The following is an 18,824-nucleotide window of genomic DNA, read 5'->3' as shown; positions in this document are numbered from 1 at the left end:
TGATAGCACGTAGGCCTGTTAGCCTGAGACAGAATTTTGGGTTTTGTTTGCCTGTTTGACTTTTGATACTTTTATATCCTTACTAATATGTGTGAACAAAGAACAAAGACACTGTGTGTTGCATTTCCCACAACCAGATGGGGCTTACAGTACAAGGAGAAAAGATAAGGGATATGGTTAAAGTGTTCCTGAGCATCGTGGGAGTGTAATATATGAGCATACTCTGGAAGGCTGCCTGGCTCCTCTCTCAAGCCAAGGTCAAGAAACCAATTAGAAGGGGCAAGGAGGGATGTGGGGGGAGGCATAAGAGACACTAAAAGCCAAAGAAATGCCTGTTCCTGACCAAAGCACAACCTCACTCCTTACCCCTCCCGTGAGATACAAAAGATGTGGTACTGAAGCTCCCAGGCTCAAGACCTTCCAACGTGAAACATGACTATAAATTGTAAGAAGTGGGACAAAGGCCATGCATATTTGGGCCTGCTAATAAGGAGGGGAATGGGAACATGGGGATAAAGCTCTGTGGCATCAGAGCTATGGATATGCTTGCTTTAAACTAACCCCAATAGACATTGCATTGCCTGCACTTCGGACTTCTGGTCTTCTGCTTTCTGTCTGTGTGACAAGAACCAGGGGAAGGGATGAAGGGAAAGCCCTCAACAGAATCAATTTTTGCCTCTGGACCCCTGCTTCTGAGCTGTGTAGAGCTCCAGACTCTCACAAGCCCATCTGAAATAGATACAGATAAATCGTCCCACATCATAGGTCTTTTAATTCCAGCAAAATTCAAAGCCAGATTTTAGCAGGGTGGACCCCTGCTCCTGCCCTGAAGGGATAAAAACAGCTCTGGGAAGGGGCTGTGGCTGGAGAAAGCAGCTTTATGCTGGGCTGATTGGGGGAAGTGGCTGCAGCTGGGGCCACGCCCCAAACAGACTCAGCTGGCCCTATAAAGGCAGAGAAGCCAGGGGCAGACAGGAGTCTCTCTCTAGCTATAGAAGGAGATGGGCCTGGCTGCGGGGAGCTAAACACTAGGTATCTGAGTGAAGCAGGGCTGGGGAAAGGCAGAGGAGCTAGGGAGCTCTGGCCTGGAAAGCCCCAGGCTGCGGCCTAGCATTGGGCAAACAGGTACTGGTGGTTGCAGAGAGCAGCCCAGGGGTAGGCCAAGGCAGCAGGTCCAAACCCTCCTTGCCAGTGATGAGTTGGCTGATACTGCAGTCTGCCCCAGGGCGTGGGGCTACACAATGACTGGCAGTAGCCATATACTGAGGCAAGGTGGGGATAGAGGGTGGGGGTTTCCCAGGGAGGGGAGACCCTGAGAGACAGGGGTTACTGCCAGGGGGCAGCACCCCATGTAAAAGGGTACTGGGGTCCAAGGAGGGACACGGAGGCCAGAGGAGAGGTGGATCACCTCCCTGCGGAGGGTGCTCCAGGCTGTGATAGAACTAATTCCTATGAGGCACCACAGGGGGGTGAGTGCTCATTTACAGAGCTACACAGAGCTCATCTACAGAGAAAAACAAGTTTTTTTCCACTAGTTTTGCTAGTTCAGTCTCAGAGTCCGTTTGGCACTTTGGGAACTAGAGCAGCATAGACAAGGTTCCATAGATGTGCCAGAGTAACTCTATAGCGTAGACACAACCAATAGGGATGGATGGGGGGTTAGTAGGAAAATCACCTAGCTGAACAATGGCAGGTAGATTGAAGTACTCTTCCATCAACCTTACTACATGTACACCTGGGCTTAGCTTGTTATAGCTCCATCACTCAGACCTTTTCACACTCCTGAGTGATGTTGCTATGTTGATCTAAATTTTAAGTGTAGACCAGATATAGGTGTAATAGCTGCCAGGCATATCTGGGGCACAAGGAGCCTATATAAAGCTCCAGTTGCCCTAACACATAATTAATAATATAATAAAATCTCTGAAACATTAAGATAATCATTCAGTAGGAACTCAGCCATCTGAACACCTACAGAAACTCTTCCCCCACTTCATCATTGTTGGAAGCAAAACTTCAACTCTCCCAGAACTCCCCACCAAAGAGATGATGAAACTGAAATCTCCAGTATACGGGGGAAAAAAAGAAACCCAGTATCCCCACCCACTCAAAATATCTTTTCAACCCTCCCCCACCCCCAAAAGCCACCTGGAACAAAGAAACAAATCAACCAACCAACCAATGAAACAAAACAAAACAAAAAAACAGAGATAATCAAGCAAACAAACAAAGCCCCTCATGTCTGAGGCAGAATTCCAACCCCCAAATGAGATTCCATTAAGTCCACCATGACTTAGTTATGGCTACTGGTTTTATGTGCCAGGCACTCTGATGGCCTGACGATGGTGGAAGCATAAATAGATAGATAGATGAGACCTTGCAGGAAAATTTGTTTAACTGAAAACCCATATTTTCTTTAAATAGATTTAAATCAGAACCGGGGCCGGCTCCAGGTTTTTTGTCACCCCAAGTGGCGAAGAAGGAAAAAAAAAGAAAAGAAAAGATAAAGCAGCAATTGTCGGCATTTCGGCAGCAGCTCAACTGCGGCATTTCATTCTTCGGTGGTAATTCGGTGCGGTTACTTCGCTCTGAGAGGGACTGAAGGACCTGTCGCCGAATTCCTGCCGAAGACCCATTGGCTGCCCCAAGATTCCCTTGGCTGCCCCAAGCACCTGCTTCCATCACTGGTGCCTGGAGCCGGCCCTGATCAGAAAATTATTGACCAGGGTGGGAAGCACTAATGTTGTCCAATGATACCATAATTTCAAATGCTGTGATTCTGTTACATCCATTATTATTTCTGTTTCAAAGACATAACTGCAGGATGGCAGAACTGAATAAACAGCAGAGACGACAGCCCAGGGAATATGGGCTGTACCTAATAGACGTGCTAGAACCTTGAAACTCAGTCGTAGCCTGCCTATCTGGACCCTGCCCAAGGACATGGAGGGCACATCTACAGCGCTGCTGGGAGCGAGTTTCCCAACGCAGCTAGGCAGACTTCACCAGCTCTGTATTAAACATAGCGGAGTAGATGGGGGCAGCACAGGCAGCAGCTCAGTCTCGCCACTTCAGTGGAAACCGGGGTGGACTATGAGGCTTCGTAGTCAGCTGACGCCCATGCTATCTCTGGCATTTAGGATGCTCAGCGAGTCTGTTCTGTTTCCCTAGAATGTGGGAACTGGGCTGTCTTTATAATATAATATATGAGGGACAAAAGCATAGTATGTGATTCGAGAGAGAGATCGATAGATCAATCGATAGATAATTCCAATTCTTGTGACTTATTTTCTCTTCATGACTGTCCATAAGTATTCATTATTAAACATTATTTACCAAAGAAAATCTATGCCTATCTTACTTCACAGATCATTTACAAACAGCTCATTATAAGTACCTGGTGTTTGAGTCATTTTCACTGGATACCTTTTAACATGCCCTGTTTCTCTTCCCTGAGTGGATACATTAAACTATCAGACCAGAGTTCCTTAAAAGTGAATGTGCCAGTCCTCAGCTGGTTTAAGTTGCCATTGCTCCACTGACATCAGCTGAGCTTGAGAATTTACACCAGCTGAGAATCTGCTCTCAGTGCTCATGATTATTAATCCATAGCTCTCTTCCTTTGCATATTTTGCACTAAGGCCCTGATGCAGCAAACCCCTTTAGAAAGTGGTTATTTTTAAACACACGAGCAGTTCCACTGATGATTTACTGTTAAAAACTCATCCTTTATTATTGGATTAGGGTTAGGGCTAGGTCTAAACTGGTGTCAGAACTGTCACTGCCTGAATATTTCTCCTTCCCCTGTTAATCCATGTCCTACAACTGATGCATTTGAATTACTCACCCCTTCTGGGGACTGGTTTATTAATGCAGAATAGAAGTTGTCTCAAAGCTAGAATCTCTGGGTTGTCTTGGCCCAGACTCACCAGGCCGTTATGCCCCTCCTGGGCTCCTAACTCCCTCTGATGGGTTCTGTTCGTGCTCTGCAGTGCAGGTCACTCCAGCAACGCCTCCCCTCTGGCTGCTCTGGAGAGCTTCTTCTATTCTTTATCTCTGGATCAGAGATCACAGCTGGGGGTCCCTGGCTTGAATGGGAGCTCAGCTCTCCGCTCTGCAGCCTGGAAGCCCCACGAACCCTGGCTCAAGACAGGGCTCTGAGGGCTTCCAGATTCCATGCTATGGAGCTGGGAGCCTGGAATCCCAGTGTCCATGGCTCTGGGGTAACCTTGCCATGCAGACTGTCCTGGGCCAGAACCTAAAGGCTTCCAGATTCCCAGGCCAACTGGCTCCTTGGAATCAACACTGAGACAGGAAGCCTGGGGAGCCAGGGGTCCCAAGAGACTGGAAGCCCTGGGGTACCCAGTCTGGGACAGTTGCCTGGCTGGCCAGACCCAGAGCAGAGTCCCTAAGCCCATTCCCAAGGCCCATTCCTGAAGCCATTGCTCAGACACCACTGCCAATGACTGTTGCCAGAACCATGAGCAACGGCTGCAGAATCTGGCCCTGGCACCCCAAATTCAGCCCTGAACAAGCACAGCTTCTCCAAGATGGAGCAACAGTAGTGGTTGAAAAACTATTTCAGATCCCTGCAATGTGCAGAGAAAGGGCTCTGGGTCCTCATTGCAGGACACTGTGTTCCCAACCACATGGTCTTTGTCAGCAGGACTCTAGGGGCACAACACAAGCCTTATTAGGCAGAGCTTTGTGCCCTGCGGGGAGGTTTGCTGAGCAACACCCCTCCCCCCTTGACGGGTTGGATCACAGAAACCCCCTAGGGAGCTGCCAACTGATGTGCCAAGTCTACTTCTGCTCCTGTTTTCCCTGCAGTTCAGGGCCCCAGCACCCTGTCTTGCTGATCCAGACACACCTGTCTGCTCCAACACAGATCCAGGGTCTGAATTACCTGCCCCAGCTCACAGAAGTGTACTTGTCTTTTGCACTCAGATGCCCAACTCCCAATGGGATCTAAACCCAAATAAATCCATTTTACACTGTATAAAGCTTATGCAGGGTAAACTCATAAATTGTTCACCCTCTATAACAATGATAGAGAGATATGCACAGCTGTTTGCCCCCCCCCCAGGTATTAATACAGACTCTGAGTTAATTAATAAGTAAAAAGTGATTTTATTAAATACAGAAAGTAGGATTTAAGTGGTTCCAAGTAGTAACAGACAGAACAAAGTGAATTACCAAGCAAAATAACATAACATGCGCAAATCTATGTCTAATCAAACTAAATACAGATAAGATCCTCACCAGTTCCAGAATGCTCCCTTTTACAGACTAATCACCTTTTAGCCTGGGTCCAGCAATCTCTCACACACCTTGTAGTTACTGTCCTTTGTTCCAGTTTTCTTCAACTATCCTGGGGGGTGGAGAGGCTCCTTCTTTAGCAGCTGAAGACAAAATGGAGGGGTCTCCCAGGGGGTTAAATAGACTTTCTCTTGTGGGTGGAGACCCCCTCCTTGCCATGTGTAGAATCCTGTCACAAAATGTAGATTTGTAATCACATGGGCAAGTCACATGCCCATGCATGACTCAGGACTTGCAGGTAGCAGCCATTACCCAAATGCTACCTTAAACATCCTCAGGTAGACTTCTTACATGGATTGGAGTCTTCCAAGCTCTTTTGTCTGTTAAGTGCTTCCTGATTGAGCACTTAATTTGCACATTCCTTTCCCAAGAAGTGACCAAATGTTCTAACTAAGGCTACTTAGAAATCAAGCAATTATACAGCCAATGTTCATAACTTTGAACACACAAATGGTGCCTGCATACAACTAAGATGAACATAACTAGCAGATCATAACCTTTACATAGATATGTTACATGGAATATGTAGCAAAACCCTATTCCAGTTATATCATACATAAATTTATAAGCACCCCCCCCCATAAAGCCTTATGGGGCACACTGTCAAACACCCCCTTAGATGTAGCAGCCATTTCTAAGAAGCTGCTTCCAAAATGCTTGAGTTCGATTCTCCAACAGGCCACCAGCCTTGGTGGACACTGACCTGAGGAACCTTCAGTGAGATCCTCAGTTTCCTGCCCCAGGCCAGGAGGTAGCAGTGGTAACTGGTTGTTCTTCAGCTTGGGCCTTAATTTATGGAAGCCTTATCTGGAGCGTGGTCCAAGCACAGGACTTAGAACGGAACAGAGTTGCAATCAGACTTCTCTCTACCCAGGGCTATAGGCTGTTTAGCCAATTCCTGGCCATGTGCGGTGCATCTCCTGTTGGCCATCTCTGTGACGTAGCTCCATCACCGACACAAGGACATGGCACATTGAGGACCATCCAACAGCTCCCATCCTGTGGCCACCTCCAGGATGGATGATGAGCCCTAGACAGGCCATAGAAGGAGAGGAGAGGGTGGTGGTCCTCAGGAGAAACTGTTGGAACTTCAGTCTCCAACCCGGCCCTATCCCTCTCCACACACAAAATGGTCTTTCAAAAGACACCCCTAATCCCAACTAAACAAACTAAACTCTGACAGGCCAAATCCTCAGCTGATATAAATCGGCCATAGGGCCAGACCATCATTCGCATAACCAGCTCTAGCTACTCTGAAATCAATGGAACTGTCTTAATTTACACCAGCTCAGGACATGACCCTTCTTTTTTAATGTTTGCCTCTGGCTACCTCTTAGTGATCAATTTCAAGCAGCCAGGGCAGCCTGAGCTGTGGGTTTCTCTGGTGGCTGCATCCTAAGAGCTGCTGATCCAATGCAGGGGGAAAAAAAAACCTCTGTTCCCTCCAGAAGTAATTATGCAGCATGAATGAAAGAACAGGCTATTCCAGGCCAGTGGAGCTTCTCGTGCCACTTGGCTCTAAGATATTGTAGGTCACCTGTCTGTGCTATAAATATATATTTGATTTGGCAAATATCTTGGGACACTCTTTGGCCTCAGCCCTGCCTTGTTTTTAGGCAAGGATCCTTCCATAGATTTGCCATTGTGTAAGATCCAGGCTGGGTTGTGTTCTCCCTTTGTGGGGTCAGTTAGAGAATATTGTCAGGGTGGTTTGTTCAGAGGTGAGATCATTGCTGGGCTCACAACCCTGGATTCATCATTCAACTATTTAGCCCCATAGCAGAGACTTCCTGGGCTGTAGCCATGTCAATCTGTACAGCTGGGAGGGACTTTCAGTCCCTGATCCCATTTAATCCTTCACCTCTCAGCCAAGCCTACCCCATCTGTGGCATGGATCCCTGTCTGCTTGGAACTGCTGAGAGACCCAACAACTCAGAAATCCAGTGACAGAACATGAAAATCGGTGCTGGATAATGCAGTGATGGGTTTATGAGAGAGATAAAGAGATTGTTGTGCATGGAGATATATAGATAGATAGTGGCCAATAATTTCTAGCACTGCAGGATCAAATGCTTTGCAAGTTGGGAAATGCTATCCAAAAACCAACACAGTAAGTTTGCTATTGTCTTTTTTTCTTCATTAAAAAATGTTGTCTTTTTATAGAAGTCCTCCAAATTTCCAAACATTGGAATTTTTGCAACAGAGAACCAATCATTCTCTGCTGAAAACTGAAAAATTCCAACCAAAATCTACCCCTTCCCAAAGGAAAAAAAATCAGCTTTTGAATAGATAGATAGATAGATAGATACTTTCCATGAAAATTTGTTTAACTGAAAACACACATTTTCTTTAAAATTTTAAGCAGAACATTATTGACCAGGGTGGGAAGCACTAATATCGTCCAATGATACCAAAATTTCAAACACTGTCATTCTGTAACATCCATTTTTATTTTTGTTTCAAAGACATAACTGCAGGATGGCAGAACTGAATAAACAGCAGAACTGACAGTCCAGGGAATATGGGTTGTACTTAACAGACATGCTAGAACCTTGAAACTCAAAGTCTGGGTTGAACTGAGCAGTGGCAGGCTGTCTATCTGGACTTTGCTCAAGGACACTAAGGGCATATCTGCACCACAACTGGGGGCATGCTTCCAAACTCAGGTGGGCAGACTTCACTAGCTCATAGCAGAGAAGATGGGGCCAGCACAGGGAGCGGTTCAGTCTAGCCACCTCAATACAAACCTGCCTGAACAGCGTGGGTTCATAGTCGGATAGAGCCTAAGCTGGTGCCCAGACTACCTCTGGCTACGTGGGTATGTTTTGTGCAGTAACTTGAGCAGAGATAGCCCATGTCCATCTACTGGATCTGGGAAGCTATTCCCCTCTGCTACGTAGGTGAACCCCCGGGAGGTCAATGGGACAGGAACCCAGGCATCCTGGTCTATCACCATATCTTGTGTGCAACGCTGCTGCCAGCTGAGCACAGAGTCTGTAAATGGGTTCACAGTGCAGATACATGATAAGACACAGCCGATCCCCTGCAGAGCTCATAAAAGAAAAGTCAGAGAAAAGGAGGGAAGGGAAACGGAGGCATGGGGAGAGGAAGTGACTGTCCCAAGGTCACACAGCAGATCCCTGGCAGAGACAAGAACAAAAGCCAAGTCTCCTGACTGCCTCTGACCCGCACAGACCAGATATAAAGTCACAGAGGGAAACGACACAACCTAGCAGTAACTGTGCAATGCTACCAGCCCATCTTCACTCAGAGATGGGAGTGCTGCTGGGATTGGTGCATTAATCAATTTGTAAAAGCAGCAAAGAGTCCTGTGGCACCTTATAGAATAACAGACGTGGCTGCTTTTACAGATCCAGACTAATACGGCTACCCCTCTGATACTTGATATTAATCAATTTGTAACCAAGTGGCAGGTCACCTATAAACAGAGTTTGGGGAGGAATTGTTAGACAAGCTAGCACTTAGGATGTTCAGCAAGTCTGTCATATTTCCCTAGAATGTGGGAATTGGGCTGTCTTGGACTTCTACTACTTTAGTTTTGTGCCCAAGTTTTTCCTTTGTTGTCTGACAGAGTTGAGGACCCATCTTTGCTTGATCTGTGGGGGATTTTTGCAATATGTTCCAGTCTTTAATGCATTTGTTCAAGTGACATCTTGGGCCAGATCCCCAGATGGTGCAAACTGATGTAGCCCCATGGATTTTATGGGAGTTATGCTAATTGACACCAGTGTGATAACACACCTGAGTAGTGGTCTGATTGTATGCAGTACTTGTAGCCATGTTGGTCCCAGAATATTAAATAGACAAGGTTGGTGAGGTAGCATGTGAGGCTCAAAAGCTTTTCTCTCTCGCCCACGGAAGCTGATCCAATAGCAGCTATTACCTCACTGACCTTCTCTCTCTAGTGCTCTGATTGTCAGCAGTGAGGAGCACTCACTGCTCCTAGTCAATGGAAGGATGGGAGGAGTGCTGTGCACATTTCACAGAGGATCGTGGGACATTACTAAGAAGGGAATCAAGGCCATTCCCTCTGACACTCGAATCCTGACTATGGACCTTCTCCTTCCCTCCACAGCCATCACACAACATGCTGAGGAAGAAAATGTCCAACCGAACCACCGTGACCGAGTTCCTTCTCCTGGGATTCTCTGATATTCGGGAGCTGCAGATTTTGCACTTTGTGGTGTTTCTGGTGCTTTACCTGGCAGGCCTTATCGGGAACCTTCTCATAATCACAGCTATATCCCTCAACCACCATCTTCACACCCCCTTGTACTTCTTCCTGATGAATCTGTCCATTCTGGACCTTGGATTCATCTCTGTCACCATCCCCAAATCCATGGCAAATTCCCTCATGAACACTAGGGTGATTTCTTATTCTGGATGTGTCGCCCAAGTCTTTCTTCTCATGTTCCTTGGTTTGGCTGATATTGGCATCCTGACTGTCATGGCATATGATCGATATGTCGCCATTTGCCAACCACTGCACTACGAGAGAGTGATGAACAGGAGAGCTTGTATACAAATGGCAGCCAGTGCCTGGATTAGTGGTATTCTTTACTCTGCCCTGCACGCTGGGAACACATTTGCAATATCCTTCTGTGGAGGAAATGTGGTGGATCAGTTCTTCTGTGACATCCCCCAGCTACTGAAGTTGGCCTGTTCTGACTCAGACCTCAGTGAAAGTGGGGTTATTGCCTTCAGTGCATGCTTAGTCTTAAGCTGCTTTGTTTTAATAATTGTATCATATGTTCAGATCTTCAAAACTGTGCTGAGAATCCCCTCTGAGCAGGGCCGGCATAAAGCCTTCTCCACCTGCCTTCCTCACATCACTGTTGTCTCTTTGTTTGTTTTCACTGGCATCATTGCCTACCTGAAACCCAACTCCAAGTCCATATCACGTCTGGATCTCGTGGTGGATGTTTTCTATTCCGTGGTGCCTCCAATGCTGAATCCGATCATCTACAGCATGAGGAACAAGGAGATCAAAGCAGCCCTGAGGAAACTGATTGGGCAGAGGTTATTTATGACCAAATAAATGGCCATCTTTCTCTTTTGATTTTAATTTCCTTCTATGTTTCCTTATAAATATAATCAAATGATGACATAATTGTCTCCACGAGATCATGGTTTGCCATCTCTTTATTCAAAAAGGGAAATTTTCACTGGCAAAAATTAAAACACCACTTAAGTCAATGGACCTAATGTAAATGCATACCAATGTAAATAATATCATTATCTATCTATTTGCCTGTGCATCTATCTATCACAGGATTGTGTACTGCCACTCATCACCATGCTATGTTAGCACTTTCTACATAAAATCATTAGCCATATCAAAGTCCTTAGTGAACCTCAGGGAGTGTCTGGCTCTTCTTTTTTGGAGTAAAAATTGGATTGCAGTGTCAGTGCAGTAGCTGTTTGTTTTTTGCCTCTGTCTCTGTTTCTTTGTTTCTTTGTTTGTTTTTTGGGTTTTTTTGGAGAGTTGATTTCTTTCTTTGTTCGAAGTGTTTTTAAGGTGGGAATGACTGGGCAGATGGTAAGTGTTCACTTAGACAGCATTGTTGATGTTTTGTTACCTATCGGGGGTGCCCAAATGTCACCTCTTTGATGGGGTTTTCTGAGCAAGCTGAAAGTTTTCTTTCCACAGTGATAAAGGTGTGCACAAGAAGTGTCTGTATGGTTTAGTTTCTGTTGAAATAATTATATGAATAGGGCTGGGATATCATCGTACTTGTCATGATGTGTTAGGGAACCAAGAGCCTTAGGTAGACATCTTTTAATTATTGTAACCCTAAGTAAATAAATCAATGCTGTGTCATTTGTGCTATGTTGGGAAAGGGTTGTTTGTTTGTTTATTTGTTTAAGAGGAAGCTGTTGAGTATTTCTTAAAGGCAATCAGACAGGATAATGTGGCCAATTTTGATCCCTGTTAAATCACTGGGATTTAGCCACTCACTTCAAATGGATCAGGATTTGGCCAATGGCCAATACACATAAAGATCGAAGAATGGATAACGGTGGCTGGGAGAAAGTGAGTGCAACAGAGATGCATGAGTAAATTCCCCATCTCAGGTTGCAGAGGGGTATCTGTGTTAGTCTGTATCAGCAAAAACAACAGGAGTCCTTGTGGCACCTTGTGGCACCAAATTTATTTGGGAATAAGCTTTTGTGGGCTAAAACCCACTTCATCAGATGCATGGAGTAAAAAACACAGTAGGCAGGTATAAATATACAGCCTACCATATTTTTCACCCATGCATCTGATGAAGTGGGTTATAGACCACGAAAGCTTATGCCCAAATAAATGTGTTAGTCTCAAAGGTGCCACAAGGACTCCTCGGTGTTTACCACATCTTAGCTAATCCTTTGCTAATGCAGAGTAGCTCCATCAACATTGCTGGTTTGATATTGGCTCAAAGACACAAAGCTAAGTTCAATAGTGACATAAACACTGGTGTATGCACTGTTGTGCAGCCATGTTGGTCACCGAATATTAGAGAGATGCGGTAGCTACGGTAACATTGTTTATCTGACCAAGTTCTGCAGGGGAGAGAGACAAGATTTCAAACGTATACAGAGCTCTTCTTCAAGTCTGGAGATAAGCTGTGCATAAGGTTCACCTTCTCTCTCTAATAAATACTGGTATGAGTAATTTGCCTGGTGTCATATTTTTATAATATTGGTTTAAATGGAAAAGTACCATCGCATGCACTGACCTGTGTCATGGAGAGTGGGGAAGTCAGGGCCCTGCACCCCAATTGCTGCGATTTACCGTGACTCTCAGTCAGCCAGTAAAGCAGAAGGTTTATTGGACAACAGGAACACAGTCCCGAACAGAGCTTGTAGGTACTCCTCAGTCAAGTCGTTCTGGGGGACAGGGAGCTCAGACCCCAGTCCTGGAGCTCCCTCCATTTCCCCAGCCAGCTCTAAACTGAAACCCCCTCCAGCTGTCTTACACCCCCTCCCCCTGGTTCCTCCTGCAGCCTTTGTCCATTTTCCTGGGCAGAAGGTGTCACCTGGCCCCAACCCTCCACCTGGGCTCTCATGTTACATGCTCAGGTATCTTCCCTCAAGAGAAGTCTCCCATCCCCAATGCAGACAGTCCCCAGGTGAATACTCCCCACTCCCTGCTGCATCACATCTCTCCCCACTTCTAGACTGAACTGAACAGAGTCACTTTGACCAGTGACCTGGGGAAGTTCAGGGCTCCCTCTCTGGGACAACGCATCTGCTATCATGTTGGCACTTCCCTTCACATGGACCACGTCCATGTCATAATCTTGCAGGAGCAGGCTTCACCTCAGGAGCTTGGCATTGGCTCCTTTCATCTGGTGTAGCCAAGTCCGCGGAGAGTGGCCAGTGTACATGGTGAAGTGTCACCAAATAGATATGGCTCTAGTTTCTTAAGGGCCCTCACCATGGCCAGGCATTTCTTCTTGATGGCTGTGTAGTTTTGCTCCTGGGGTAGCAGCTTCTTGCTCAAGTACACAATGGAGTGTCTCTCCCCCTTTTCATCCTCCTGCATTAACACCGCCCCCAGTCCCGTGTCTGAGGTGTCAGTGAACACCATAAAGGGCCTGTCAAAGTCTGGGTTTGCCATAACGGGGCCACTGACCAGAGCCTCCTTCAGCGCACAGAGAGCCCTCTGGCACTGCTCGGTCCAGACCACCTTGTCTGGCTTCCCCTTCTTGCACAGCTCAGTGATGGGGGGCGGCTATGGCGCTAAAGTGGGGCACAAATCTTTGATAATACCCCACTATCCCAATAAAGGCTTGGACCTGCTTTTTAGTTTGGGGAGTGGGACAGTCTCTGATCACCTCCACATTGGCTGGTTCCGGCTTTAGGCAGCCGCTCCCCACCCAGTGGCCCAGGTAGGACACTTCAACCATCCCCACCTTGCACTTCTCTGCTTTTATGGTCAGACCAGCCTCCTGGAGTCAATCTAGCACTTGTTTAACCTGGGACACGTGACCCTTCCAAGTCTAGCTAAAGACACAGATGTTGTCAATATACGCCACTGCAAAACTCTCCATCCCCCTCAGTAGCTGATCCACCAGGCGCTGGAAGTTGGCCGGCACTCCCTTGAGGTCGAAAGGCAGGGTCAGGAACTCACAGAGCCCCAAGGAGGTGATAAAGGCAGATTTCAGCCTGGCATCTGCATCCAGTGGCACTTGCCAGTAGCCCTTTGTAAGATCCATGGTGGTAAGGTAGCGAGCTCCTCCCAGCTTGACCAGGAGCCCATCTGGCCTGGGCATGGGGTAGGCATCAGATACAGTGATGGCATTGAGCTTCCGATAGTCCACACAGAACCAGATCAACCTGTCCTTTTTGGGGACCAGCACCACTGGCGAGGCTCAAGGGCTGGAAGATGGCTGCATCACCCACAAAGCCAGCATGTCATTGACCTCTCTTTCCCGATCCTGAGCCGTTTTCCCTGTGACTCGGAATGGGGAGCATCTTATTGGCAGGTTCAATCCTGTCTCCACCCAGTGGACAGTCAGATTAGTGAGTCCAGGCTGGGTGGAAAACAGCTGTTGGTACAGATGCAGCACCCCTCTGATCTCAGCTTGCTGGGCAGGGGTTAGCCGATCAGAGAGAGGAATTGTTTCCAGGGGGAGCCAGCTCCTGTGTCAGGGAATAGATCTACTAAAGGCTCATCTCCCTGCTCCTCCCAATGTCCACACACGGCCAACACCACATTCCCCCTGTCGTAATATGACTTCATCATATTCACATGGTACACCCTGCGGTGATGCGCCCGGATAGACAGATCCATCACATAGTTTATCTCATTTAATTGCCTGACCACCTTCAAAGGGCCTTCCCAAGAGGCCTGTGGGATTTTTTTTCTCACAGGGATGAGAACCATCACCTGATCCCCAGTAGCGTAGGTGCGGACCTGCACTGTGTGGTCATACCAGACTTTCTGCTTCCTCTGTGCTCCGGCCAGGTTCTTCTTGGCCAGGCCTATGAGCTCAGCAAGTCTTTCTTGGAAGGACAAGACATACTACAACAGTGATTGTCCATTGGGAGTGGCCTTCCCCTCCCATTCATCTCTTATCAGGTCCAGGGCCCCCCTTACTCTCCTACCATATAACAGTTCGAAAGGTGAAAACCCAGTAGACTTCTGGGGTACTTCCCTGTACGCAAACAGCAGGTGAGGTAATCACTTGTCCCAATCCTGCAGGTGCTGGTTCATAAAGGTTTTCAGCATCATCTTTAGCGTTCCATTGAACCTCTCCACCAGCCCGTTCCATTGGGGCTGGTATGCTGAGACCCAGCTGTGCTGGACCCCACATTTCTCCCACAAGCACCGGAGCAGGGCCAACATGAAGTTGGATCCTTGGTCTGTCAAGACTTCTTTGGGGAACCCCACTCAGCTGAAAATGGTCAGCAGCACATCCGCCACGGTGTTGGCTTCAATGGACAATAAGAGCACTGCCTCGGGGTAGTGGGTGGCGAAATCTACCATCACCAGATGTATTTCTTCCCCGACCGGGTCATCTTGCTGAGAGGTCCCACTATTTCTATAATCACCTTCTGGAAAGGCTCTTCTATGATGGGCAAAGGTCTCAAAGCTGCTTTCCTCTTGTCCCGGGCCTTCCCCACCCACTGACAGGGGTCACAGGATCAGCAATACTGTTGGACACTGATAAAGACTCCAGGCCAGTAAAAGTTCTGTAGCAGCCTCTGCCTGGTGCACCGGATTCCCTGGTGCCCTGCGAGAGGGATGTCATAGGCCAGGTACAGTAGCTTGCAGCGATACTTCTGGGGTACCACCAGCTGCCTCCTGGTCCCCCATGACTCCATTTCCCCTGGAGGAGCCCATTCTCGGTACAGGAACTCCTTCTCCCACAGGAACCTCTCCTGGCAACCTCTCTCCAGAGTCTGTACTGCACTGAGGTCAGCTAGGTCCCTTAGTTTACGCAACGAGGGATCTTTCTGCAACTTGACCTGGAACTCAGCAACTGGGGAAGGGATGGGGACCTGCTCTCTCTCGCTGGCTGGGTCTGAGGCTGCAGCCTCCCTGAGCCTTGTCCCTGGGCACTACCTCCCCACCGGGGTAGGGTCCTGCACCTCTGGTAAGGTACCCTCCCCAAGGTTAGGGTGTAGTGCCCCTCGCTGGCTCTGGCTATGGGTCACAATAAGGGTGTTATGGGGGTTGCTTGGCCAGTCTTCTAGGTCCCCCCCCATCAACACCTCAGTGGGCAAATGATGGTGCATCCCCATGTCCTTGGGGCCCTCCTTGGACCCCCATTTCAGATGTACCCTCGCCACGGGCACCTTGAATGGGGTCCCGTCCACCCCCGTCAGGGTCAGGTAGGTGTTGGGCATCACCCAATCTAGAGCCGTTACCTCAGGCCGGGCCAACGTCACCTCCGCGCCCATATCCCAGTATCCATTGACCTTCCTTCTATCCACCTCCATGGGAACAAGGCACTAGCTCCGCAGGGACAGCCCTGCGCCCACCCTATAAACGGAGAACCTTGAGTCTGGAGCATCCAGCCCTCCAGAGGAGCAGCTGGAAAGCTGTCAGCCCCCCTTGCCTGGGAAACTTGCCCCTTGTTCAGCTGGGTCCCTACCCAGTTAATCCTGTGTGGATTTGGTCTGCTCAGTCTGTTCTTGAACTTGAGGCACTGGGTCCGTATGTGGCCTCTCTGGCCACAGTAATAGCAGCTCATATCCCGTTGGTCCTCTCGAGCGGGTTGGTTGGTCCTGATGCCAGATGCTCCCCTTGGGAGGAGTTCTCCATATTCCCCCTTTGTGAGGTCCCATGGTGATTCTCTCTCTACATCATGGTGGGCCTGTTCCTTTGGGACTCCTCCCTGCCACCCCTTTACCGGCTTTTCACAAACTCGTCGGCCAGCTGCCCTGAGCGTCACGGGTTCTCTGGCTTTTTGTCCTCCAACCATAGCCTCAGGTCAGATGGGCACTGATCGTACAGTTGCTACAGTACAATTAGGTCAAGCAGGTCCTCCTTCATCTGGGTCCCATCTGCCCACCTGTGGGCATATCCCTGCATTCGGATGGCCAGTTGTAGATATGTGACCTCAGCAGTTTTACATTGACTTCAGAACTTTTCCCGGTACATCTCGGGAGTCAGCCCAAACTCGTGTAGCAGGGCCTTTTTGAATAGTTCGTAGTCCCCTGCCTCCACCCCTTCCATTCGGCTGTATATCGCCATGACTTTGAGGTCCAGTAAGGGGGTGAGAAACTGGAGCGTGTCTGCTGGGTCAACCCTGTGCATCTCACAGGCCTTCTCAAAGGCATTCAGGAAGTCATCTATGTCCTCCCCTTCCTTATGCTGGGCCAGGATGCACTTGTCAAAGCTTCAATCAGTCCTGGGTCCCCACTCACTCACCGGAGCTGGGGGCTTGCTACTCTTCAGCCTGGCCAACTCCAGCTCATGCTCTCTCTGTTGTTCACAATCTTCCAGCTCTTTCAATTTTAACTCCCTCTCCCATTCCAGACACCTCAGCTCCAGAGATGGGGAGCTCCACTGGGAGGATCCCCTGCTGGCCGGAGGGGTCACAATGCCCTTGGTATTCACTGGGCTCCTTCCAGCCCTTCCCCTATGCATAGGTAGGAGGGGTCTTGGAGTACCCTCTGCAGCTGTCTGACCCCTCCAAGCTGGGACAGACACTGGGGCCCACCACCTTGCATCTGCCAGGCTGCTTCCCTCAGAGACAGGGACCAGCTCCTCCAAGCAATCTCCCTCCTCCAGCTGGGCAAATAGCTGCTCTTTGGTGAGCCTCCCAATCTGCAGCCCCCTCTGCTTACACAGCTCTTAAGTGCTTATTATACATCTTCCTGATGGGCACTCGCAGGCCTGTGTGCTCACAGTTCCTCTTGGTTTCCAGGGGTAACCCCTAGCGTGCCAGCCCTTCTCCAGGTCACCATCTCTCTCCCAGGGTCGATCTGCAGACTCCTCCACCCATGCACCTACTTGCCACAGTCTCAAGGGGACCCCGTTATTGCAACAGTCCATCTCGCTGGTCACACACTCCCAGGGAGTAAGCGTAGCTCCTCCGCCCCCTGAAACTGCTCCTCTCTGAAACTTCAGCATGCCTGGTCCCCATCACCCCCCTTTCATTTTACTGCTCCCCAATCACTTACTGAAGGAAGTGCCATCCACAAGCTGCAGTAGATCCCACCGCTACTACCAGTTGTCATGGAGAGTTGGGGAGTCAAGGCCCTGCAACCCCATTTCCTGCGATTCACCATGACTCTCAGCCAGCCAGTAAAATGGAAGGTTTATTGGACGACAGGACCACAGTCCCAAACAGAGCTTGTAGGTACAGCCAGGACCCCTCAGTCAAGTCGTTTTGGGGGGCAGGGAGCTTAGACCCCAGTCCTGGAGCTCCCTCCATTTCCCCAGCCAGCTCTAAACTGAAACCCCCTCCAGACATCTCACTCCCGCTCCCCCTGGTTCCTCCTGCAGCCTTTTTCTAGTTTTCCAGGCAGAAGGTGTCATCTGGCCCCAACCCTCCTCCTGGGCTCTCATGTTACATGCTCAGGTGTCTTCCCTCAAGGAAAGTCTCCCATCCCCAATGTAGACAGTCCCCAGGTGAATACTCTCCACTCCCTGCTGCATCACAACCTGGTATTTCATTCATCATCCATTGTAAAACTAGTTACATCCAAGCTAAGAAAGGATCTCACAAAGCAGGCCTATTATTAGTATTAGAATACCCATCTTTGGGCATTGGTATATACAATTCATATATGAGGGACAAAAGCATAGTATGTGATTCGAGAGAGAGATCGATCAATAGATAGATAGATAATGCCAATTATTGTGACTCATTTCCTCTTCATGTCTGTCTATAAGTATTCATTATTAAACATTATTTACCAAAGAATATCTATGACTATCTTACTCCGCAGATCACTTACAAGCAGCTCATCATAAGTAACTGGTGTTTGAGCCATTTTCACTGGTAACCTTTTTAATATGCCCTGTTTCTCTTCCTTGAGTGGATACACTGAATTATCACACCAGGGTTCATTAAATATGAAGGTGTCAGTCCTCAACTGGTTTAAATTTTCATTGCTTCACTGAAATCAATTGAGTTTGAGAACTTACATCAGCTGAGAATCTGCTCTCAAAGCTCATGATTATTAAGGCCCTGATCCAGAAAACCCCTTTAGAAAGTGCTTAACTTTAAACACGTGAGTAGTTCCACTGATGATTTACATTTGAAAACTCATCCTTTATTAGATTAGGGTTAGGACTAGGTCTAAATTGGTGTCAGAACTGTCACCACCTGAATATTTCTGCTTCCCCTATTAATCCATCTCCTACAATTGATGCATTTGAATTACTCACCCCTTCTGGGGACTGGTTTATTAACACAGAATTAGAGTTGTCTCAAATGTAGAATCTCCGAGTTGCCTTGGCCCAGACTCACCAGGCTGTTATGCCCCTCCTGGGCTCCTAGCTCCCGCATGGAGACCTTCACCATGGTGGGTTTATTTCA

The 18,824-nt window shown here is 48.2% G+C and overlaps 1 protein-coding gene across 1 annotated transcript; it reads left to right on the top strand.

The window, feature by feature from the left end:
• Positions 1–9,427: 9,427 nt before the first annotated feature.
• LOC123347355 (olfactory receptor 14A16-like) lies at positions 9,428–10,378 on the top strand. Its single transcript, XM_044984768.1, has one exon. The coding sequence runs from the start codon at positions 9,428–9,430 to the stop codon at positions 10,376–10,378; it is 951 nt and encodes a 316-aa protein (XP_044840703.1).
• The last annotated feature ends 8,446 nt before the right edge of the window (positions 10,379–18,824 follow it).

Source organism: Mauremys mutica, chromosome 13 (assembly GCF_020497125.1).
Source record: "Mauremys mutica isolate MM-2020 ecotype Southern chromosome 13, ASM2049712v1, whole genome shotgun sequence".
Taxonomy (NCBI): Eukaryota; Metazoa; Chordata; order Testudines; family Geoemydidae; genus Mauremys; species Mauremys mutica.
This window is presented reverse-complemented; position numbering and strand designations above follow the sequence as displayed.